General features: G+C 42.3%; 1 protein-coding gene across 3 annotated transcripts in view; it reads left to right on the top strand.

Annotated features, from left to right (window-relative positions):
• Window positions 1-22,633, top strand: part of Setd3 (SET domain containing 3, actin histidine methyltransferase) — a 72,534-nt gene continuing 49,901 nt past the window's right edge. Inside the window, exons 1-7 of one of the 3 annotated variants that reach the window (XM_015495434.2) lie at window positions 7,755-7,832; window positions 14,311-14,333; window positions 14,449-14,558; window positions 16,268-16,360; window positions 18,706-18,854; window positions 20,783-20,855; window positions 21,135-21,391. In XM_015495434.2, coding sequence (XP_015350920.2) covers window positions 7,779-7,832; window positions 14,311-14,333; window positions 14,449-14,558; window positions 16,268-16,360; window positions 18,706-18,854; window positions 20,783-20,855; window positions 21,135-21,391 — 759 coding nt within the window. In that variant the 5' untranslated portion in view covers window positions 7,755-7,778. Of the gene's footprint in view, window positions 72-7,754; window positions 7,833-14,310; window positions 14,341-14,448; window positions 14,559-16,267; window positions 16,361-18,705; window positions 18,855-20,782; window positions 20,856-21,134; window positions 21,392-22,633 lie in introns of those variants that run through there. The other 2 variants (XM_015495453.2, XM_015495443.2) reach the window with 2 other exon arrangements.

Genomic DNA, 22,633 nt, shown 5'->3' with positions numbered 1-22,633 from the left:
GGTTGGTTGAGGCGGACGGTGGGGTCCGGACTGGACTGTGGCGCCGCCGCTGCGCGAAAGGGAGCGGACAGGTGAGCACCGGCGGCAGCCTCACGCGCGCGGCCCGCGGGCTGCGGGGACAGTCGCACTGTCGTCCCCGGGCGCCGCGAGGCCACCCTCCGGCCGGCCCGCGCCGAGTCCAGCCCTCGCCCCGGCCGGCCGCTCCGGGCCGCGGTGGGCGAGTGTGCGCGTGGGGCCGTTCACAGAGGGCCTGCGAGCCCGAGGCCACCCGGCCTCTGTTCTGTCTGGCTTGCCGGGGCGGGGGCGCCGACACCCCATTCCGCGCCAGCCGGGTCCTGGTGGTGGCAGGTGCAGGGGACGTCCCCCGCGCCGCCCGGTGTCCCCGGCCCCTCGGCGCCGCCCTCGGGTGGGGCCCGGGCCCCTCTCGCGCGCAGGTCTCTGGGCTCCGCGTGCGCCTGGGTTGCGCTCTCATTTCCTTCCTCCCTTCGATCTCCCCGCCGCCTGGGGGAAGGTGATGTGGTTTTTATGCTTCTCTGTCTCCCAAGCCTCAGCGCCCACTGGGGCGCCCGCGGACCAGTCCCCGCTCTCTCCCTTCACTGCCTAGTTAAAAAGACAGTCGTAGAAAATAGGTCATCTTTCTTCCCACGCGCCCCTGGCCGTGGTCCACACGCTCAGTGCCATACTAGGGAGAAGAATTCAGTGCTTTAGAGTTTGTTATTCCGGTTTTAAACTCTTCCTCCTCGTGGCTCCAGCCTAGCGAAGCAACTCCGCCAATTCCTCCGTTTCCACTGGGGAGAAGGAGGCGATTAGTGACGTGCGCCACTTGCTGCGGGGGCCTCACCTCCGCCTCGTTGTGTAGGGAGGAAGACATTTAAGTGTTTCAGAAAAAATGCACGCGTTCAGAATCACTTAGGACATACTCTTTTGCTCTTTTAAATAAAAGGGGCGATGTTTCAAAAGCAAAAATACTTTTAGAATGTGTCGATAGATTAATTTTGCCTTTTCAGAAAGGACTATGATGACATTTTAAAGCTGAATTGATCAGGAACAGTCTTGGACAGCTGTTTAAGTGAATATACTCCAAGAATATAGTAAAACACAATCAGCTTTTCTCTCTACCTTTGAAATTTGCAAAGATTAGCTCGAACCACGATATACAGTGCTTATACGGGTTACTTTGCTTGAAGTCACACCTTATCAAATTAATCTCAGCATCTGCTGTGATTAATATTTTGGTAAAATTCCAACAACTTGGGAATGAGTTTTTCTCTGACTTAAGAAAGTAGTTTGCAAAGTGCAGTGCTTAACCATAGAACAACCTCTTTATTGGGATCCCAAACAACCTTGGGTTTTGAGCCTTCCAATCCCACTTTCCTGTCTTGCCCTCCTTTCTCTCTGTGTATTTAAGATTGTAAATTAATATCTGAAGTGGATCTCTGGTCTGAACAGAGTGAAATGGTTGTCACTTTTCTTCGTTCTGCCAGTGTGCTATCTGTGCTTTTTTTTTTTTTCTTAGAGTAGAAGTGATGTTGGACTTGAAGATTAAAACATTTATGCCTGTATGTGCTGCAGGAATGAGAGTTTCTGTTCATTCTCTGTCTATAAGATATAGTGCAGTGAAACTGTTGCTAAGAAAGTAGTGTTGAGCTTCTCTTCCAGGTCATGGATATTTAGGCCACATTCAGTGAAGAATAAAACTTTCTTTAGATAATGAGAGAAATGTGAAGGCTGAATTCAAATATTTTCTGTTCTTAAGTTTAGTTACTAGGAAAGTTTTTGAGAACTCTGATTTAGCCATTCAACCTCCTAAAAACTTGATGCTTTCATGCCCAGAATGGCAAAGATGACAATGCTAGGGAAAGTATCAATATCAGCACAACAAGGGTTTGCTTATCGTAAAAATTTAGTGGATGATCTTGGCAACCAGTGAAACCCAGGTACAGACCCTGTATATTCACAGGGGGTTGGTTGCAGGACACTCCCTCTGCCCCCATAGCCAAACTCAGGGATGCTCAAGCCTCTTCCATTAGATAAAATTATGTAGTATTTGCATATAATCTGTCTACATCATCCCATAAACTTTTTAGTCATTTGTAAATTACTTATAATACCTAATATAATGTCAATACTATGTGAATAGTTGTTGTAAATAGTTGTTATACTGTGTTATTTAGGGAATGATAAGGGAAATAGTCTGTACATGTTCAGTATGGATTTTTTCTCCCCAAATATTTTGATCCATGGTTGGTTGAATCTGGATATGGAACCCAAGAATGAGGGTTGGGAGTGTGTGATTGTACATAGTTTGTGCCCTATGGAATTTTAGTAGAAATATGAGTAAATATGCTGTCTCCAAGTCAGGGTTCCTCTGAATGCTTTCTGATTAGATGTCAATTTAGTTTAAGACTTTAAAAGCCTCTTAAATGTTTGAATTACATAGTCTCCTTTTTACTTTCACTAACTGAAGTAGCTGTTAGAAATGTAACTAATAACACTGTATCTTTGTTGTGTATGGTTTGATGAATGTCTTCCACTGGGAGGTTTTTTTTATCTTTGGAAACCTCACCTACTCCTGGCTACAGTGCATGGTGCTTCTGTTGGGGGTGGGGAGGAAGTTTCTAGTGTGTTTCCTCTCCCTGGACCAAAGTCCTGGGAATAGAACCATGATCATGTTGCCCCAGAGAGGAAAAGGAGTCATTTATTAATGTGACATTCAATACTTTTAATAGAACGGTTGAATATATCTTCTTTCTAATGTTACTTTGGAAGTTGCTAATGGCCAGTTATTTGCTTTCTCAATTAGCTTATATTTTCACCTTTATAGTTATGTTGATTTATTAGTGAAAAATATTTTGATTTTCTGTGCATCCTTTTTCTCTTCTTACAGTCAGAAACATTTTTATCTTAAATATCATTCTGGTTCATAGTTAAGGAGTTAGGATTTAAGGATTCCTCACTTAAAAGTTTGTACGATTTTCACTTTTGTTGCAGTTATAGGTACACCTTACTTGGCAAAATGGATTGCTATGCATTGGATTTCCTCTAATTCATTTTCCTACTCACAAAATTGAAGATATTCATTATTTTGATATGAAAACAATAGTTTTTAACTTTCAAGTTAAAAATGTTTCTGACAGTATTCTTATATTTTTCTATTACAAGGAGTTTGAAAATTTGTAAACAAACTTGTAGAGAAGTTTACTAGTTTTTCTTGTCATGTAGTCTTATGAAAAAAACTTAATTCACAGAAGCTTATTAACCTATTAATAAGTCCAGTTTTTTGTTGTTAAATTCACCTAGTGTTACCGCTGTTGGCCGGTGACGAGTCCTTGCTTCCCCAATGTTGAAGAATAACACCGAAGAAGCACGCCGAGGCAAGGTTAGAGTAGAAATTAGAAGTTTATTAAAGGACAGCAGAAAAGACTTCTCCCGGAGGAAGAAAGGGACCCAAGAGGTGGAATCCGTGGAAGTGCAGTTGTCTCCCCTTTTTATAGTTTTGGTGAATGTAGGTTGGAAGGCCCCAGGGGTGGGACACAGGTAATCTGGGCAGGAAGGAATTCATTATCACTTCTTGGGTTGGGCTATCTCCAAATCTGTTGGGGGCTGTTTCCTGGGTTCCATTAACATTTCCTTGGGGTGGACTTTGGCCTAGGGCCTTTCTGGGACTTCATTAACATTCCATGAGTTGTCCTGCGTTTCCGGGAATCATTATCAGCATGGCCTCCATTTTAGATTTCACTCGGTATTAGACCCTATTTACCTAACTACACTGACTACCTAACTTTAAATCTGGCTTCACTAGCTGGCAGTTAGCTACATAGACCCCATTTCCATTTAGGAGTCTCCTCTAGATTTTTGCAGTAAACAGATCACAGATCAGAGGTACCAACATAGTTATTAACAATTTGAACCTGAAATAAACTTGAACAAAAAAATATTTCATATGATAATGAATCAAATTCTAATACCAAAGTTAAGACTTTGAAATTCTTTTTTTCCTCCTTCTTATTTCAAGTATTTTCCAAGACATGAACTATCTAGATTAAGGTAAGTCCAAACCCTCCTGGCTGACAACGGAAGACAGGGCACACTCTCAAGTTAAGCTTTTGTAAAGGCTCTGAGTGGCACTGATTACCAAGCCACAGTGAAATTTTAATCTTTTACAAGCCTAGCCTCAGGAATGGGGTGGGAAGAGGGAGAACAGAGCAGCAGCAGGAAGAAATGTTTTCACTCTTTAAGAAGGACTAAAAATTGTGTAGACAATATAGATAATCATGTGATGAACAAGAACTCTTTAAAAATTTTTTGGGTTGGTAGTAACAATTGTATATACATAGAATTCTTAGTAAATATGCAGTATTTTAGGTTTGTTACTATCTGATCCTGACTTTCACTGTCCTTTTTTAAATAAAACACTTCACTAGAATATAAAAGATCCGTGGATTTTATTTTATTAATTTTATTTTTTATATTTATTTATTTATTTAGGTGTAGATGGACACAACACAATGCCTTTATTTTTATGTTGTGCTGAGGATCCAACCCTGGTCCCGCCCATGCTAGGCGAGTGCTCTACTGCTGAGCCACAATCCCAGCCCAAGATCAGTGAATTTTAAAGTTTCAGTTTTGTAAAATAGACATGACTCTTCAATATCATAGTTTTCTATTAAGCATATTCAAGAGAAAGTAAGAATTATCATTAAAGTTGCTTTTGCCATAGAGTATTTAAATTTACTAGTAAATTTTTCATTTGTTGATTGTAATAATTTAGCATTGTCATGGTTACCTAATTGGTTTGTGCAGGTTTTTGATGAACAGCAAGTGTGGCATTGCAGAACTCAATGCGGGATGTGCCTGATTGGGTGGGAGCTCCTTTGCAAGTTTCACTCTTGTCTCAAATTAAACCTCGGGCTACTCCTGACAAGGCAAAGAATAGTTTTATACTTTTCAAAGACCAAAGAGGGAAAACCTTTACCCCTATATGTTTTACTATTGCAGGAAAATATTGTTATTTTGAACATTAAGGATAAGCAATGAACTTTTGGGCTTTCATAAATGTTGGTTTTGAGCTGAATCCTTGATGTTCTATTATTGAGTATCAGTAAAGTTTGTCATCAAGTGTGCTTGTCAGACTGCTACCAACTTGATTGTCATTTTGCATACATCAGCTACTTTCTTTAAGGATCAGCTTTCTCATCTATAGAGGGGCATGATAAAAATTTTTGTAAAATGCTCACCTCAGTTTCAGTACATAGTAAATGACCAAATGAGGCAATTATGTGGAGGTTGATCATGTTGGGGAATTGCTACTGTAAATGACAGGGATGACACCATTTTTGGCAGCCTGGAATGTTATCCTGAAAGAAACAGCGTGATAGTTACCATGAATAATCACCTTAACTTCAAAATTTCAGTTGTTTAATATAGCACATCTGTTTTGCTAAAGTTAGTTTATGTGATGAATAGCTTTAGTTTTTTTATCTTGTCCTGAAGGCTATGGGGCCATGTCCCTGTTGTCTTTGTATTTCAGATTGGATACTCAAGAAACATGCACCAAATAAGTGAATGTATTCTCGGAGAAAAGCTGGAGCTGTTTAAGGAATATTATTGAGTTCTGTGAAGGCAGGAGTCCCACTGAACTGGACTCTTCTCCGAGCACATCTGAAGGGTTTTGTTGACCTTTTAAGAACTGGCCATCTAAGTGCAATATACCTAAGTGGTTTTGTTCACTCTTGAGAAGTATTTCTTGAGGGGCATGTTAAACTTGGAGAAGAGAAGACTTTGGGGAGGACATGAAAGCTGTCTTCAAAGAATTTGGGCAGGTCCAAGAAGATAACCAGGCCTCACTTGTAAGCAGTGTATCCTGGAGGAGGCTGCCGTGGAATTGAACAGGCTGCAGGAAGGGCAGCAGTATTGCTTCTCACTGAGCATAGGTGGCCAGGATCGGCCTAGCAGTCAGCCTCAGCTTGTGCACTTGTCAGCTAGAGAGGACATGTGCCATGTCCTGCCTGTCTTACGGGTTTCCAGAAATGTTTATTTCTACCAACTGATTCCTTTTCAAAGTTTTTTTTTTTTTTTTTTTTTTCCAATTTCTCTTAAGTAGGGACCTCAGTTTCTTGGGGGAGAAAGGATGCCTTATTTCTTGATTTGAAGGGATGGCACAAACTAAAGAACATTAGTAGATGTTTCAGTACAACAGAGAGACAAGGTAAAGGTGAACCCCAACATGCACGCACTGCCTTGTGACTGGGGAGGCCACTTATGGCTGTGGGGAAGTCAGCCTAAGGCTCGGCTCTGGTCACTGTCTTGCAGGCTGTGCTTTTCCAAAAGATTCCTACCATACTAGATGTGGGGACCCCTATCTTGGATGAGTTAGTTAACAGTCACCCAATTCTTGATGGATTTTGTCTGCTCGTTCAGGTAACAAATCCTAGTGGTCACACAAATGGGGGTCATTTTTGCTCATGGCAAAATTTTATAGTTAGTAGAGGCTGCTTTGGCTTTTCACCAAGTGTAACACAGACTCCAGTTGTCACGGTCTGTTTCTTGCTATCTTAAAGGAAGACCAGACCACCTTGTTGGTTCTGCAGCTTCATCAGGTTCTCTGCATGCTCCCTCTCCTCCTGAGATTGGTGAAGCTCTTCAAAGTCAGAAGATGCCCACAGGCAGAGGAAGGAGGATAGAGCTCCCTGTTGATCTGATGGTTAATGGCTTCTAAGTCCTGCACATCTGCTTGCAATGAGGACATGGTTGTCACAGCAGGTGGCTGTGCTGTGCTGCAGTGGCTTGGGGAGGGACTGATTAGGAGGTGGTGGACCCTGGGCACTGTGAGTTGGTGGGGGAGGGCTGCTGGCTTATGGGCTGTCTGGAGTGGGGTACTCGTCCATCCAAGCACTGTTGAAGCAGGAACCTGAAGAGCCTCGTGTTAATTTAAGTGTGTTTATAACTCAATTCAACAGATTAAAACAAAACTATTATGTATCAGAAGTGGTTTTAACATCTTTAATATTGTTGTGTAAATTAATGGAGAGTGACAACTTTTTAAAGTCTCAACTTGTAATGCATATATGACAACCCAAAATGTTCTGTACAAAAATTGAAATTTTACATGCATCTTGTTTATCTATGTTCATCCTGATACTTAAGTAGCTGCTACTTTGGTTTCTTGATACTTTTGAATCATGGCACATTAGTGTCTTCTTTAGTTAGAGTGTGGAATGATGGGTGCCTATGAGCCTCTTAAACTGGTATAAGTTAGTATGGTATGTTTTGCTACTGGGCCCGGCTATTGGGTAAAGCCAGAACAAATTTCTGATACTAACCACCTTCAGTTAACTGGTACATGTGAAGCAAGGATTGTATGTACATGCCTTATTAGTGTCTGCAGGAGAGAAAACATTGTCCAAATGCCTTTCAGTTTCCTCATCTGCATCCTGCAATTTGTGTATTTAATTCGGAATGTAATAACATGACCTGCAAAGTATTTTAGTGAAATGGAGAGAACCGTATTTCCTGTTCTTCCACACACAGATTGAGCACACTCTTACCTGCTCAAGTGCACTTCTCAGCTGGGGGCCTGAGGGAGGAGGAAGCCATTCCCTCCTCAGTCCAGCTGTAAAGTTGGGTTAGTGCAAGCTGCCCCCCAAAACAGATGCTGTGCTTGAGCTAGAGTTTCCTGGATAAATTGCCAAATAAGTGCAATCAGAAATGTTTGTTCTTGTTATACTTATTTAAAAGCATTTTTTTTTTTTCAAGAAGAACTCAAGCAAAATATAAATATGTATCCTTTTCATTTGGAACTTAAAAAAACTGTACTGAATTGTATCCTTTCAGTATGTGTGAAGTATACTTTGTAAAAATGAGTTCAATGTTTAGCACACCTTCACCCTGTGACCTCTCCTCATTAGCTATGTTTCCCAAATGTGCTTTATCTTACTTTTCTGGACCTATTTATTTTACTCTTTATATGAAATAGAATCATTGGTTACAAGTGGTTGGTTACGGATGGCCCTGCCTATCAGCAGTGTAAGTGATGATTGAGTGTGCCACTTACTTTCCTCTGTTCTGTTAGATGGGGAAATTGCTGGCGGACTTAATAATTTATAGTGTTTTAAAGGGCCAGAATTTTAAGATCCTATAGGTTTTAAAAATATCTTAATGGTGAAGAAGTAGGGATGAATCAAACCCTTAGCTTGGCTGTTCCTCTTTATTTTGGGTGTGACCCTTCTTGTGATTCTGATTTTTTTTTTTTTTTTCAGTGCAGTTCTCTGTCAGTCCTATAGTACTTCTCTTCACGTTTTCTTTGGTCTTAAGTTTATTATTTAAATCATTTTCCCCCCTATACTTAGAGTTTCCCAAAGATAATTCAATTAAGTATTTGTAAATTATGCCTGATTTCAATATAAACTTTGGAAGAAAATATCTTTCATTTAGCCTTGTACCTCTGGCTAATATTTGTAATTTAATGGGGAGGGGGAAGAATATGTGTTAGTGTGTGTTTACATTTTTCCAATAATATTGACTATAAATATTGGTTTTTATAGAAACTTGCTAAATGTCTAATAGGCTTGTGCGCTCTCTCTCTCTCTCTCTCTCTCTCTCTCTCTCTCTCTGTAGAGAATTAAGGCTGTCTATTTGATTTTAAGGATGTCTATTTTACATCATATCTCTTTGACTATTTCATTTGTTGAAACTTGGATTTCAGCTGAAATCACAATGAAAATTATTCATTCTGTGTAGCACATTTTTGAATCATAAGCAAAAAGGGTCAGTAGTTATTTCAAATCCATAAGATTGGCAAAATCATGTAGCACAGAGCTTTTTTGTTAGCTAAAAAAGGTAAAGTGGGATTTAATTTAGAAAACCACCCATACGGGATACTAACACCTTCTCAAACTGACTCAAAATTTAGTCATCCTTCTTAAACTGTGCTTCATTCCTTGCCCTTCTGTGTTTAGTTCTTACATATTTTAGAAATTACCTTTGCTGCTTTATTTTGGGTGTGACCAGCCCAAAGGTCTGGTCTCCATCATTCATTGTCTTTTGCAGTAGCTGGCATTGTCCTAGGCACTGAGACACAGAGAACTTGTTTAATTAGTGCACCTATATTTATAGTCCAACTGTATGCTAATCTAGGATTTCATGTTTGAAGTGGTAGGTGTGCTGTTTGGCGGCTCTGGTCTCTTGGCTAAGTTACAGCCCCCTCTAAGCTTTAAGCTGAGCTTGGCCATAGCTCTTTCTTTTCCATCAGAAATGGACTGGTTACTGGCTGCTGGGCACAGTGGCACGTGCCTCTAATTCCAGTGACTTGAGGGCTGAGGCAGGAGGATTGCAGGTTCAAGACCAACCTCAGTAATTTGATAAGACCCTGAGCAACTTGGTGAGACCCTGGCTCAAAATAAAAAATAAAAAAGGGGGCTGGAGATGTAGGTCAGTGGTTAAAAAAAAGCACCCTGGGTTCAATACCCAGTACCAAAAAAAAGAAAGAAACTGACTAGTTCTTATTGTCTGTCTGTTTTATTGCCTTCAAACAAAGAATTTTGCTGGCTTCGAAGAAACCAAAAACACTTTCAAAATTTGTGTTTGTTTTTTCAGTTCATTGTTGAATTTAATATCTATCCTAAGCTTTGGTTTTCCAAAAGAAACCCATTTTTAAGTGTGATATTGTATAAGCTGTACCTTAACCTTAATCCCCGTGGCATGGCCCACCTATCTATTCATCTCTGTATACACACATTTTCATTTTTACTTTTAAGGGTTGTGCTGGTTCTTTAGTGGAACTGTTAAATATTTAGTCCAGTGTTTCATTTGACTGCTATTGTAATCATGGTGGGCATAATTAGTAACACTAATATATCCAAATATGATATGCAAAGATTTCTTCTTTCAGCAGACATTTGACCATCTACTGTATCCATGTTGTTGCACTTGATCCTACAGATAATATAGAGCTGGACACTTTAGTTTCTTCCTGCCACAAGACAACAGGTTAAATGAGCATATAAGTAATTTATACTGCAGTGGGTGAGGACAAAGGCTCTGAGCTATGCTTGGAGGTGTGGGGTGGGAAACCCTGTGCTAAGGATTAAGGGTATCCAGGCCAGAGTAACAGGGTAAGAAGTGTGTAGAACTGGGAATGATAACCAGACCAGGGGCCAAGAGAGGGCAAAGTGTGGGGAGCTGGCAAAGTGCAACAGAGAGCCTGATGTTTTGGGGGGTGAAAACAGGTAAATTTGAGGCTCCTGCCTTCCAGGTGCTTTGAATTAGGAATGTCCCACAAATAACTAGAATACAGTGCCAGACCAACCCAGAAGCTGATAAATCTTATAGACATTGGTGGCCCTAAGGTTAGAGGAGCATCTGAATTAGTAGTCCCTGTCCTCCAGAGACTAAGTTCTTAAAGGTAAAGGCTAGACCATGTGTTTGTGGCTGTCTGGATTCAATGTGCATGGGGCTGTGAACTCTGGGAGCTCTCTGGACTGCAGAGCCTTGGAACCCTGTCTCTGGGTAGAACAGATTAAGAGATAGTAGGACCTAGCATCTTGTGCCCTAGGGAGTAGCATTCTCTGGGGACAGGGATAGGTAACTCTCCTCCCCCTTAATTAAGATGAAGATTCTTTCTGCCTAAACTAGGGTCAGAGCTTTCTCTCCCTTAGGGGCTATATCCCTGTGGGAGGAAAAGAGTCCAAAAAGCTGCCGAATAAACTGAACTCCAGGATAAGCCTAGCCTTTAGCATCTGTTAATGACCTCAGATTTGATTAACCCTTTCTTCCTGGGTTAAGGAACTTGCATGGGAATAGGGACTGCAAGGAAGAGCCTATAATTTCCTCTAAAGCCATTGGGGACATTTTGATGGGGACTTAAGTTTGTGGAAAATTTTGCCAGGAGCAGACAAGGGCATAGACAAGGGGTGACTCCATGCCAGAAAAAGGGATGAACACTAGCAAACTTCTGGAGCCATGTTATGTAAAGGATGGGCAGAGGAAAGCCAGACAGAAAAGGGGGTTGAGGCCGATCACCCTTCCAAGGCCTTGCTAGGGAGGTCAGGTGTTATCCTCTGAGCTGGGGAAAAACTTTAAATTGAGCACAAGAAGCCTACGTAGTATGTAATTCCATTTGTATGACGTTCAAGAACAGGAGGACGGATCAATGGTAACATAAGCCAAAGCAGTGGCTACTTCTCCGTGTGGGTCTAGAGTAGGAGGGGCTGGAAGAAGGGCTGGCCTGCTCTGGGTGCTCCCTGCCTTTCTGCTGGTGGTAGCTGTGCAGGCCAGTGGAGGAGCCATGGATCTGCACTTTGCTGCCGTGTTTTATACTTCAGTTTTTTTTAGGGCTAACTGTGGGCAGTGTGGTGCAGGAGGAGATCAGAGGCAGAGGAATGAGTGGGGATTTAAAGAGCTGGCCAGCAGGGTCTTGCCTGGGCAGGTGACTGTAAACAGCCCGCAGACTTCTGAAGATGGCAGCCAGCATACCTCGTTTTCAGGGTCTAGTTTACTAATGTGTTTTGAAGTTTTGCCTCTGTTGCATTTCCACATCTACTGGTATTTCTAGAAGCTAGCAGTTTTCTGACTGAAGAAAATAAAGAAATGTGAACAATTTGAGTTGTAAGTTCTCTACTGTAAGAAAATTGCTGTCAAAGGAATCTGTTTTCAAATCATGGTGGTCATATGTTTAATGGTCTCTCACTTGGAGCAGGAATTCAACATTTTCTGTAAGTTCCAAGGAAGTAGTAACCTGGATAGAAGCTTCAGAAATGAAGATTTTGACCTGACCTAAGAACGCCTGTGTGTGGAGTTCTGGGTTAGAGGTTGGGATAGGGAAGTAAGTAAAGCAGAGAAGCCCCCTCAGAGATTCTCTTGTCTGGAGTGGGTGTCTGGTATTTGAGCCAGTCTTGGCACAGTGGGTTCCAACCCAGGAACCCACTGTAGGATCTACAAGAACTCCCAGAGGTGTAGAGGAGAGAAGGTCGTGACCAGGGGGACCAGCAAGGCTCTCAGGGGATGCAGAATTTGTGGACATGTTACTAAAGTGTTGCATGCGAGGGGGGTGGGGAAGGAGAGGACAGGTGCATCAAGGCATGTGCCAGAGCCTGTGTGAGGGACTGGGAGTCCTTGGTGTTCCTGAAACATAAGGTGCTGGCAGGTGGGTGGCAGCATGAGGGTAGATGCAAGCAGTAGGAGGGGGCTTGGCCAGGGCATTCATAAGAGACTAGTGTCAGGGTCTAAGCAGGAGGATGAGCTCAGAAGGGTGTGGAAGGAGGTTAGAAGAAGGTGGCTGGAGCCGCTCAGATGCACTGAGTGACCACTGCCAGGGACATAATCCAGTAGTGTTGGTCAGGACCTTTTAGCCCTTTGGAACTCTGGAATGCCATGCGCTTCCTCCCTGCATGTGGACAGAGGCAGGTAGTAGTGCTGCTAAGTTCAAATTCTAGTACTGCCTCTCACCTGATGTGTGACCTTGGAAAGAGGAAAGACTTGACCTTCCTGAGAATGTCAGGGTGATGATGTCAACTGCCCAGAGCATCTGGGAAAGTCACAAGAGGAGCTGTTTCTGTTCCTGTGCCTAGCGGACAGGCACCGAATACAGGGCAGCTGTGGCCACTGCTGTTACAAGCCACTGGCCTCGGGCGCATGCTGAGGGTTGGTGGAGAGGTGAGGGGCTGTGGGTCAGTGAAAAAGCCCGTTGTGTAGCCCTGGGTGTGTGCTGTGCAGGCTGGGGCAGAGCAGCGTGCCGCCACAGGCCCTTGCTGTTCAGGGAAGGGGGAGGATCTTTCAGCTCTTCATGGAAGTGCCCTTCTTAAGCAGTTCACAGGCTGTCACACGACAGAAGGGTGTTAGCAGGGCAGAAGGGAAAGGCCATTGAGCCAGCACCAGTAGCGTGCGTCTGCATTTCTTCCTGCCAGGGCAGCAGAGCCACTGTATGTAGCAGTGAGTAAAGTCCTCCACAGATGGAGGCTTGGGTTGTTTTCAGATTGAGTTCAGTGGTCCTCTGTAGAGATGCCTTCCACGGCTATGGCAGGGTCTGAAGTTTAGAGGGTGGAGGTACTCTATCCAGGCTGTGCCCTTGCTCTTGGCCTTGAGTGAGTAATGACAAGAAAGGGGCATTTTCCTTTTTGGAAGACAGTCCTTTGGTGTGGGAACTGTGTTAAGCTGTTCCTCCTCCTGCCCTCCCCTCACTCATCTTTTTCTGCTTTTGTCCAATTTCTTTTAATTCTGCAGCAATTTTACGCATCTTTACTGGTGCCCTTTTATTGCAGGATGACTGACAAGATATTTTGCACTGTTTTTTAGAAGATTTATTAGATCCATGAGTCATGTGTTGTTTTTTTACACATTAGAAAAGGTACACATCCTAGTAAACAATGCTCTTTCCTGTTATTTTAGTACATAGCCTTATTTCCATGGATTCAGTTACAATGGAATCAGTGATCTATTTTCTATTTAGCTGGAGAATATGCATTCTAAACCTGTTGTCACAGTTTTCCACACTGTAATAGTCATTTCTTTTTTTTTTCCCCCTTTGGTGCTGGGAATTGAACTCAGGACCCTGGGCACACTAAGCACGTGTTTTACCACTGAGCTATACTCCCACCTACCTTGTTTTTTTTTTTTTTTTTAACAAATAAATGGTCCAAAGATTACTTGTTGGTGCTTCCTTGAGAGCACATGTGGTGTGCTGGCTGGGGCTGCGCCAAGGAGGTTGCTGGGATGGTTTGCTCTTCACTGCTCCACTGACTCTTGGCTGGACTGTCCCATCTTCCTGGGTCGCCACCCTAACTAATATTCTTCTCTCCTGAGAGTCACATTCAGACTCCCAGGCAGTAGCCCCAGTCCTCTCAGCTGGCCGGATCGCTTCTGGCTTCCCTGCAGAGGCCTCATGCTTTGCTTAATCCTGTCCCATCTTTGGCAAGGCACTTAGGATTCTCCATGGAATGGCATATTGGAATTAGACTAGCTGTATAAAAGGTTTTCAGCTGTGTAAATTCTGATCTGTCACTTATGGTACTTACTGCTCCTAGGAATAGATGCTTTTAAAGGAAAGTGGATAGAGAATATTTAGGTCTTTGTGTCCTTATGGTAGTGTGTATGTCTCTGGTACACACATGTGCAGTGCACGTTTGTCACTGTTTTTCCTGAAGTGTGAACATTTTAGTTTACATGATAATCTCTGCACAATTTTAGAGTACAGTTTGCTTCTACTCTAGTTCTTATAAGTGAAATGGAATAAACTTTTCTTCCAGAGACTGCCATGAAGATTTTTTTCCCTATTTGAGAGCCTTCAGATACTAATTTACACATTTCTTTTTCTAGAAGGAAACCTCAGGACTTGGCATGTGAGTGGTAAGATTTTAGCATCTCAAGATGAAGATGCTGCCATGATATATTTTATTACTTGATTTTGTTCTTTGGTAATGTGACTTTTTTCTTTTTGTCTTCTCTGTTTTGTAGTCAAAAAATGGGTAAGAAGAGTCGAGTAAAAACTCAGAAATCAGGCACTGGGGCTACAGCCACTGTGTCTCCGAAGGAAATCTTGAACCTGACCAGTGAACTGTTGCAGAGTAAGTGCCCCTTGGCTATCCCTGGGGACACATTGGTAGTGCCTTTCTCTGCTCCTCATGTCCAGTGTGGGTGTCAGGCTCCTGAGGATGAGAGTGTCCCTTGGGTTCCACTCCCAGCTTGTTAGCCACATGACCCAGGCAGTTACAGTCTTTCCCTTCTGTAAAGATATGGGGGGTACTGTACCAGTTGGGACATGTCACTGTTAAATGCAGAGCCTCTGCAGCCCAGACATCAGACCATGGACCTCCCTGGGAACCCATGGAAAAAACAAGCTCCACTGCTTTTTAGCAGTGTAGCCTTGTACAGCCACGGAAGCCTTGAGGCTCAAGTGATCTTCAGTAAACACGGGTTGGTGTCTCTGAGAGTGTGACGCAGACCTCATGAGATCTGGCATGCAGGCTGTACGCCAGCCGACAGCCCAGGCCAGCCATCCTGCTTCTCAGGGAGTAGCCCTTCTAGAATGGCTTGCCTTTATTTTCAGTGATTATACAATAATGCTTCTGATTTTCACATGCTGAAATCTGAGAGTTCATTGTTCAAAGAAATGAAATATCTTTAGTGCCTGTGCTTACTTTAGTAAGCTGCTATAATTTGGTAAGTTTTAAAAATTGTGAGTTCAAGTTGTGCTACAGATGCCTCAGAACTGTGATCATTCCGTTGATTTTTACCCCTTAGGTTCAGATCATGTGATAGCTAAACTTCATATGAAAATTCAGCTTTTCCTCCCTGATGGAAAGCAGGCAGCAGCCAAATTGGGGTCAGGTCCTTCCCAAATGCTCTGTGATTCCTGTGGGCCGCCGCAGGGCTCAACTGTCCTTACCACCCATCATCTGTCTCCCCCTGCTGTGCCTGCCCCGCTTTTGGACAGGCTCCTGTCATTTTCACCACTTTTCTCCAGACCCCAGTCAGTGCTTGACTAGTGAAGAATGAAGTCAGACTGGTCATCCGTAATAGTTAGCATCCAGCGTCTAACCGGCTCATGTTGATTATTTGCTATATGTGCTCTTGTCCACACAGGGCAAATGGGCGGGCAGGGACACGGGAGGGTTCTTTCTAACCTGGTGCCATATTAAAGAAACAAAAAGCCAGCTTGTGGCCTTCCAAAAGGACCAGCCCTGATTGACTGTTTTTTTGGTTCTGTAGTAGAGTCTGAGCTGCTTGTTGAGCAAGGACTATGCCACCTCTTTTGTAACTACCCCAGAGTGCTTAATATAGTGCCATACACAGGCATGTGCAGTGTTTGTTTAGTAGTGTCCTTATGTCCAATTGACTGATTTCCTGAAAGAGCCATCATCATGGGGCTTAACTAGAAGACATGTTGACTTTTAATATTACCTTCTGTTTACCATCTAGAGGGGTTCTGGGGAAATATTTTGCATTTTTGCTTAGTTTTTTTAGATTTTACTGGTTTACAAGTATATTCTGAGGAAAGTTATTAGAATAGCAAGAACTGGTTGGATGGGAGCTAGGCCCTCATGGGGGCACCAGAGCACATTTTAGTGAGGGGCATTTTGGGGATTTAGAGAGTTTACATGCTTTGAGAAGTGTTCCTGCTTTGTATTGCACACATTTATTATTGTGGCTGTAGTAACTCTGTCCTTTAACCACGAAACAATGACAAAATCCAAATCCTCTTCCTTTTCTTCTGCTGTCTAGTGGATTAAGTTGAAGGAGAGGAATGTTTTACACTGTGACTCTTGTGTTACAGAATGCAGCAGTCCTACACCTGGCCCAGGAAAGGAATGGGAAGAGTATGTACAAATCCGATCTCTGGTTGAGAAAATACGGAAAAAGCAAAAAGGTAAATTGCTAGAATGAGAATCATATATATATATTTTTTTTAATAATGGATATTTTATTTTATTCATTTATTTATATGCGGTGCTGAGAATTGAACCCAGTGCCTCACACATGTGAGGCAAGCACTCTACCTCTGAGCCACAACCCTAGCCCCGATAATAATATTTTAATAATGTCCTGTGGAAACTTGGCATGGGTCAGAAGGTTTTGAGAGTAATATAGGTCTCATGACATCTGTGCCCATCTGTAGAAAGGCTCCTTGAAACCCAGAAGGAGAGGGCCCTGGGAGATGGTTCCCATTTCTGAGAGCACAGGGTGAAAATGTGAAACTTTGGGGTCGGGGGGTAATTTTTTATATTTTATATTGGGGGCTAAAATGACTCTACTTTTATATATAAAAATATTATATATTTTTATCACATGAAATATGTATTTAAATCTTGTTTTCATGCTGTTTCCTTTTGAATTTCAGGACTATGCATAATACTATATATAACAACACAGAGAGAATATGCTGATTGGCTAATGTCTTATCATGTGTTTACGATCAACTCCAACACATTTTGATTAACTGAAAGAGAGTTAGTCAAGTAGTGGTTGAGCTGCCCCTTCACTTGTGTTGTGCTTTAGCAACCATCTTACTGACTCTCAGCCAGGCGGGTAGTGGGGCCAAGTGTCAGGTTGTCAGCTTATTCACTATACCTATTGTTTTTGTTCTGTAAAGCATAAAAAGTGAAGATTGGTATGCAGAACCATGCAGAAAGTAGAAAGAGAAAATGTAAGCATGCAGTGGAAAAGACTTGGGCAGATCTTCTCAGATTCCATTTCTTACTGTCACGGAAAGGAGTCAGAAGAGGGTTGTTTATATGTGCCGTATTAAGTGATGTTCTAATGATCTGCTGTACACATCTGTAAACATGTAGTCTTTAGCTGGAGTGGTCTGAAGTGATGAACAGGTTCCTTTATAATGTGTTTACTTGCACTAAATAGTGAATGGTGCTAGTCCTCTCTCACCAAATGGGCACCCAAATAATGTTTGTATTTCCTGAGTTTCTCTTCTGAGAAAATACTGCTTCCTATGGCTGACACTAAAGAGAGATCACTCATTAGTCTCAGTGAGGGAAGAGAAAATCCTGTCTAGATGATCCCCACCTCAAGTCAAGTCATTAGTCTTAGTGGTATTTCTGTGCATCTGGCACAGCACACCAGTGTGCTGGGCAACCTCACCTACGTGGGGTGAGATGCCACAGGCACCTGTTCTTTGCCCAGCTCCTAATACTAATAAAGTGCCTGTTCCTCCCCCTATATTTATCAGGACACAGTGGTTTTTCCTGTGCATAACTTTTCCTCTTTTGGAATATTTCAAGCATGCTGAAAAATCCAGAGAATAGCAGATGCGTTAAGAATCTACTGCCCAGATTGAGCACGTGCTAAAAAACAGTTGCTTTGACTAAGTTCTCTGTTTTTTTTCCTCCTTCTTTCCACCTGCTCGTCCACTTCCCTTCCATCCTTTGTAACTTTTTTTTATATTTATTTTTAGTTGTAGTTGGACACAGTATCTTTATTTTACTTATGTATTTTTATGTGGTGCTGAGGATCGAACCTAGGGCCTTGCCCATGCTAGGCGAGCACTGTACTGCTGAGCCACAACCCCAGCCCCTTGTATTTTTTATAAGTAATAAAACATAGCTATAGCTAGAGCCCCTCAACTCCATCCCATTGTATATATTCCCTCCTCATGTATAACCCATGGAACTTCAGATACAGCCATACATGGTTGTTATTGGTATTTAAAACATTTATCTACATGGTGTCTACTTCCTTGATTTTTTAAAAAACACATTATGTTTTGAGTTTTGTTTACACTGATACCTGGAGTCTGCTTCATCTGGATTTTTCTGTAGTGCTCTAACTTAGATCTTCAGGCCTGTAGAGCATTCCCATCCTTCTCGAGGGCACACATGTGAGCTGCTGGTTTTTGTTTAAATAGCCAGTGTGAATATGAGCGAAGGCCTGCTAGGCTTGTGAGGGGAAAGCATTGTGCCAAGCCATCGGTAGTGGCAGCGAAGCTTTTCTCCCCTCCATCACATTACCTAATTGTACCTCGTGTTCCTAGTACTAGGACGTGTCCCTCTACAACTGATGGGCTATGGAGATTTTAATTTGCCTTTCCTGGAGCTTGTTAAGGTGTGCTCTAGGACTGTCTGGGTATTATTCATTTTGGTTTCCAGATTGAAGTTAGGACCAGATCTGGTGTGAATTGTGCTCTACTTTTACTTTCTGTAAGCCATGTGAGTGATTTGTGTCTTAAAAGCATCTCTTGTTTTCTAAACATGGACAATATAGGTCTGTCTGTTACTTTTGATGGAAAAAGAGAAGATTACTTTCCTGATCTAATGAAATGGGCCTCTGAAAATGGGGCTTCTGTTGAAGGTTTTGAAATGGTCAACTTCAAAGAAGAGGGCTTTGGTTTGAGAGCAACAAGAGACATCAAGGTGAGTTTATAAACTATTGGTCTTAGAGGGTCCAAATGCATTTGAACCATGGTGTGTTGAGGGTACAGGATGTGGTGTAGATGCCTGGGGCTTGTCCTTGACCTTGTGGCCATACAGGCAGCCTGCCCCCTCTTGTGGGCAGGCCTAGAAGAGCTTAAGCACTGCCAGTACTTCCTCCTGCGGAGCCACAAGTTAGTTCACACGGCCAAGCCTCTGTTAGACCATAGAGCATGCCCCATGGCATTTGAGATTTAACTGAAGAAGAAAAGTGAAGAAAAAAAGAGCACACAGGAACTTGTGACGGATCAGAGGTGGGGCTGGTGGAAGGGGCAGTGCTGAGGGTGCTGATCGGCGTTCTGGGTAACTGCATGGATGAAAGTACCACTATTCAGACACCGTAGCGGAGGCAACAGGGAGAGGAGATGAGAACTCGGCTTCTGTAGAGGGGAAGTGCTTCTTCTCCATGCTGGGTCCTTCCTTGCATGTGAAGGGAGCAGCAGTAACTTGGCACTTCTGGCCTCCCCTGCCTGCCACTTAGGCCTTTCCTGAAGAGAAAGCCGACTCAGCCTGTTTGCCTGTTTGGGAGATGGAACAGGGCTTGGCCTTTTCCTCAGTGGGAGCTGCTCGCCCATTGTTCTGCTCTGCCCTTTCCACCCCACCAGCTTCACAGGGGCAGGCACACTGAGGGGCTATGGGAACAGTGCTGCTTGTGACTAGATGGGGGCAGTCTATTTCTGGGGCTCAGCAGGTGATACCTTTGGGTGACCATCTCTTGTATTCTTGTCTGTCTGTCTTTCTCTCTCTGTCTCTCACTTGGTTCCAAACTTGGTTAGAGGAAATGGGTGTTATGTGTTTGGGCCTCTCAGTCCTCCAGCAAGAGTTTTGGTCAAGCTGAAGTTAACCTTTCATTGAAATGCTTATACCCTCACACTGGTGTATTAGGTACTCAATAAATTTAATATCTCCTATGTGAATGGTATTTTCTTTGTTGTTAAGCCAGATTTTCCAAAAAAATTCCAGAGTTTCTTCCCTCATGGTGCTTATCATCTATAGTATGGGACAAGACACATAAAATAATTCAGATAGTAGACATTAGTTAAGGCCAGATGTCACACGCTCTTCTTGTGTGTCAGGTGGGAAGCCTTATTACTGTAGTTGCTGCCCAGAATGTCTCAGCTGTGGTCTGTTGTACCTGTATCCTTTTGGGTATGGGAAGCTAAATGGCAGACACTTATTCCTCACAGTTCTGAAGGCTGGAAGGTACACAATCAGATGCCAGCTTGGCCCAGGGACCTGTGTGCATGTTTTAAGCAGTATAGATACAGAGAGAGAATATGCCAAAAAGAAAAAATTCCATTTTGCCAGAAAAAGATAGTCCTTTGGGGAAAATATTAGTAAAGCAAAGTCTGTCTTCTGGTGGGCTTGTGCTTTTGCTCTGAACAGCTGGAGAGGAGGGTGCCTTTACAGCGGGAACAGTTCATAGTGGCAGACATGATTTTTGTTGGAGACAGGAATTGTTTGGTTTTGTTTTTACAACTTAAAATATATATATGCAACAGAGAATAAAATAAACACTCTTTGTGCCCTACTTCATATGTTATATTTGCTTCAAATTAAAGTTGAAAGTTCCTTTTTTGATCATTTGCCTTCTTGGTATAGATAGTCACACAGTATATTTAGTTTTCAGTTTTTCTACTTGAAATAGAATTTTAAATTGTGCCTCCACTCATCTAACTGTGATATAAATGCTTACATTGTAAAATATATCTGATATTGAGAAAAGAAGTGCTGATACACAACCTTAAGTTGTAGTTCATGTGTGATTCAATTTCTGATCACAAAGTTGGATTGAAGGTTGTAACATGTTTTGATGAGTCTACTATTTTTATTTTTATTTATTTTTTGTTCTTTTTTTTTTTTTTTTTTAGGCAGAAGAGTTATTTTTATGGGTTCCCCGAAAATTACTAATGACTGTTGAATCTGCTAAAAATTCGGTATTGGGTGAGAATAATTTCTGTTTGTTTAAGGCAAAGTGCAAGTGACAAAAATATATGAAATTCTATTTTGACACAAAGAGCCATGTTTGGTTGTTTTCTCAACTGGAGAAATAGTCCTTTAAATTCGCATGAAATGTTTTCCATTCTACATCCAAAGAGTGATGCACATGACTTTAAATGCAATGAGATCTTTTAGTTTTGTCTATCATTTCCATGTATGTTTTGAATGATTCTTTTTAAAGAGTCTGTGGAACTTACACTGCTCACTTCTGGATTAACTCAGGGCCCTTGTATTCTCAAGACCGGATTCTTCAAGCCATGGGAAACATAGCGCTGGCCTTCCACCTCCTGTGTGAGCGAGCCAGCCCCAACTCTTTCTGGCAGCCCTACATTCAGACCCTCCCCAGTGAATATGACACTCCCCTCTACTTCGAAGAAGAGGAAGTTCGGTGTCTTCAGTCGACACAAGCTATCCATGATGTCTTCAGCCAGTATAAAAACACAGCTCGACAGTATGCCTATTTCTATAAAGTCATCCAGGTGAGCAGGGTGGCCTGGAAAGGGGGACTTGATACTTGCACGTATGTCCCACTGACATCTTGTTAAGGATACTTGCGCAGTATAATAGCCAGCAGCTCAGATGCCTAGCTTATTTTGCTGGGAAAGTTGTTTTAATAAATTGAATGAATTTCTGATGTTCCACCTAGTCTGTGAGATAAAGGAGCTCCTTTGAGAAAGGCTTGCACTTTGCTTTTCAAATTAAAAAATATTCAAGTATATTTCACTGTTTCCATTTTTATAGAAATTTCACTGCAGTACAGTTTTGAATGTATCTGACTTCATCATTGTCTAGGGTTATGCAGCAGTTGTTCCTGAGTAGTTACTAAATCACTTAGCTTTTTTGAAAACAAAAGATTATGATGAAATCTTAAGACTTGTAAAGTATATCTGATACAAAATGGTGCTCTGTGTGTAAAGTTTCCAAGAAAACAAGAATCCATTTTTGGGTTTCTCCTCTATATGTTAGTAGTAAAATATTGATAATTTAGTAAATTATAACATGATTTGTTTGTTTTTTCAATGTGTACTGTGTATCACAGTATCATAGATTCTAAGTTCAAGTGTCATAAAGGGTCTGCAGGAGGCAGCAAACACTTGAGCTGTATCTGATTATGCCTTTCTGTGTCTTGCTGGTTTGTCCACCCTCATCTTGCATTTCCAGGTTCAGGCCTGTGCCCTAGTGTCCCCCACAGAGCTTGGGGAGGGGGGTCCCTGCCATTTTCCCCTTCTTAGTGCCCAGGGATCAGCTCCTGGGCTTCTGTATCTGATCCAGGACACATGGGACTGGGAACCTTTTGCCCCTGTTCCCTTGGAGTTTGACAAGCTGCATCAGACCGATTTGGTTGTTTTTTAGATGGTCTGTCCCTGCTGTGTTTCAGTGCATGAAGTGGTACTCTCATTTCATTGCTCCAGTGGTATTGTTTTCCATTCCACTGTTTGAACTTTACAGCATGTTTACTGTACATTGTGTATCTCCCCACCAAATATTTCAAATATGTCTAAAGTTGATTTTTTGTCCTCAAGTACAAATCACTTTGCTTTTCTAAACTTTAAACTTTAAGAAGTATTGAGAATGGTCATACAGTATGTAGATAGCTTTTATTTCAGGTTTGCTTTACTAATTAATTAAATCACTTTTTTGTGGCTCTGGAGATGGAACCCAGGGCTTCACACATGCTGGCAAGTTCTCTACCACTGAACTATAGCCCCAGCCCCAAGGGT

The sequence above is a fragment of the Marmota marmota genome, unplaced genomic scaffold (genome assembly GCF_001458135.2).
Source record: "Marmota marmota marmota unplaced genomic scaffold, marMar, whole genome shotgun sequence".
NCBI classification, from domain to species: Eukaryota; Metazoa; Chordata; class Mammalia; order Rodentia; family Sciuridae; genus Marmota; species Marmota marmota.
The sequence above is the reverse complement of the archived record's forward strand: the minus strand, read 5'-3'. Positions and strand labels throughout refer to the sequence as shown.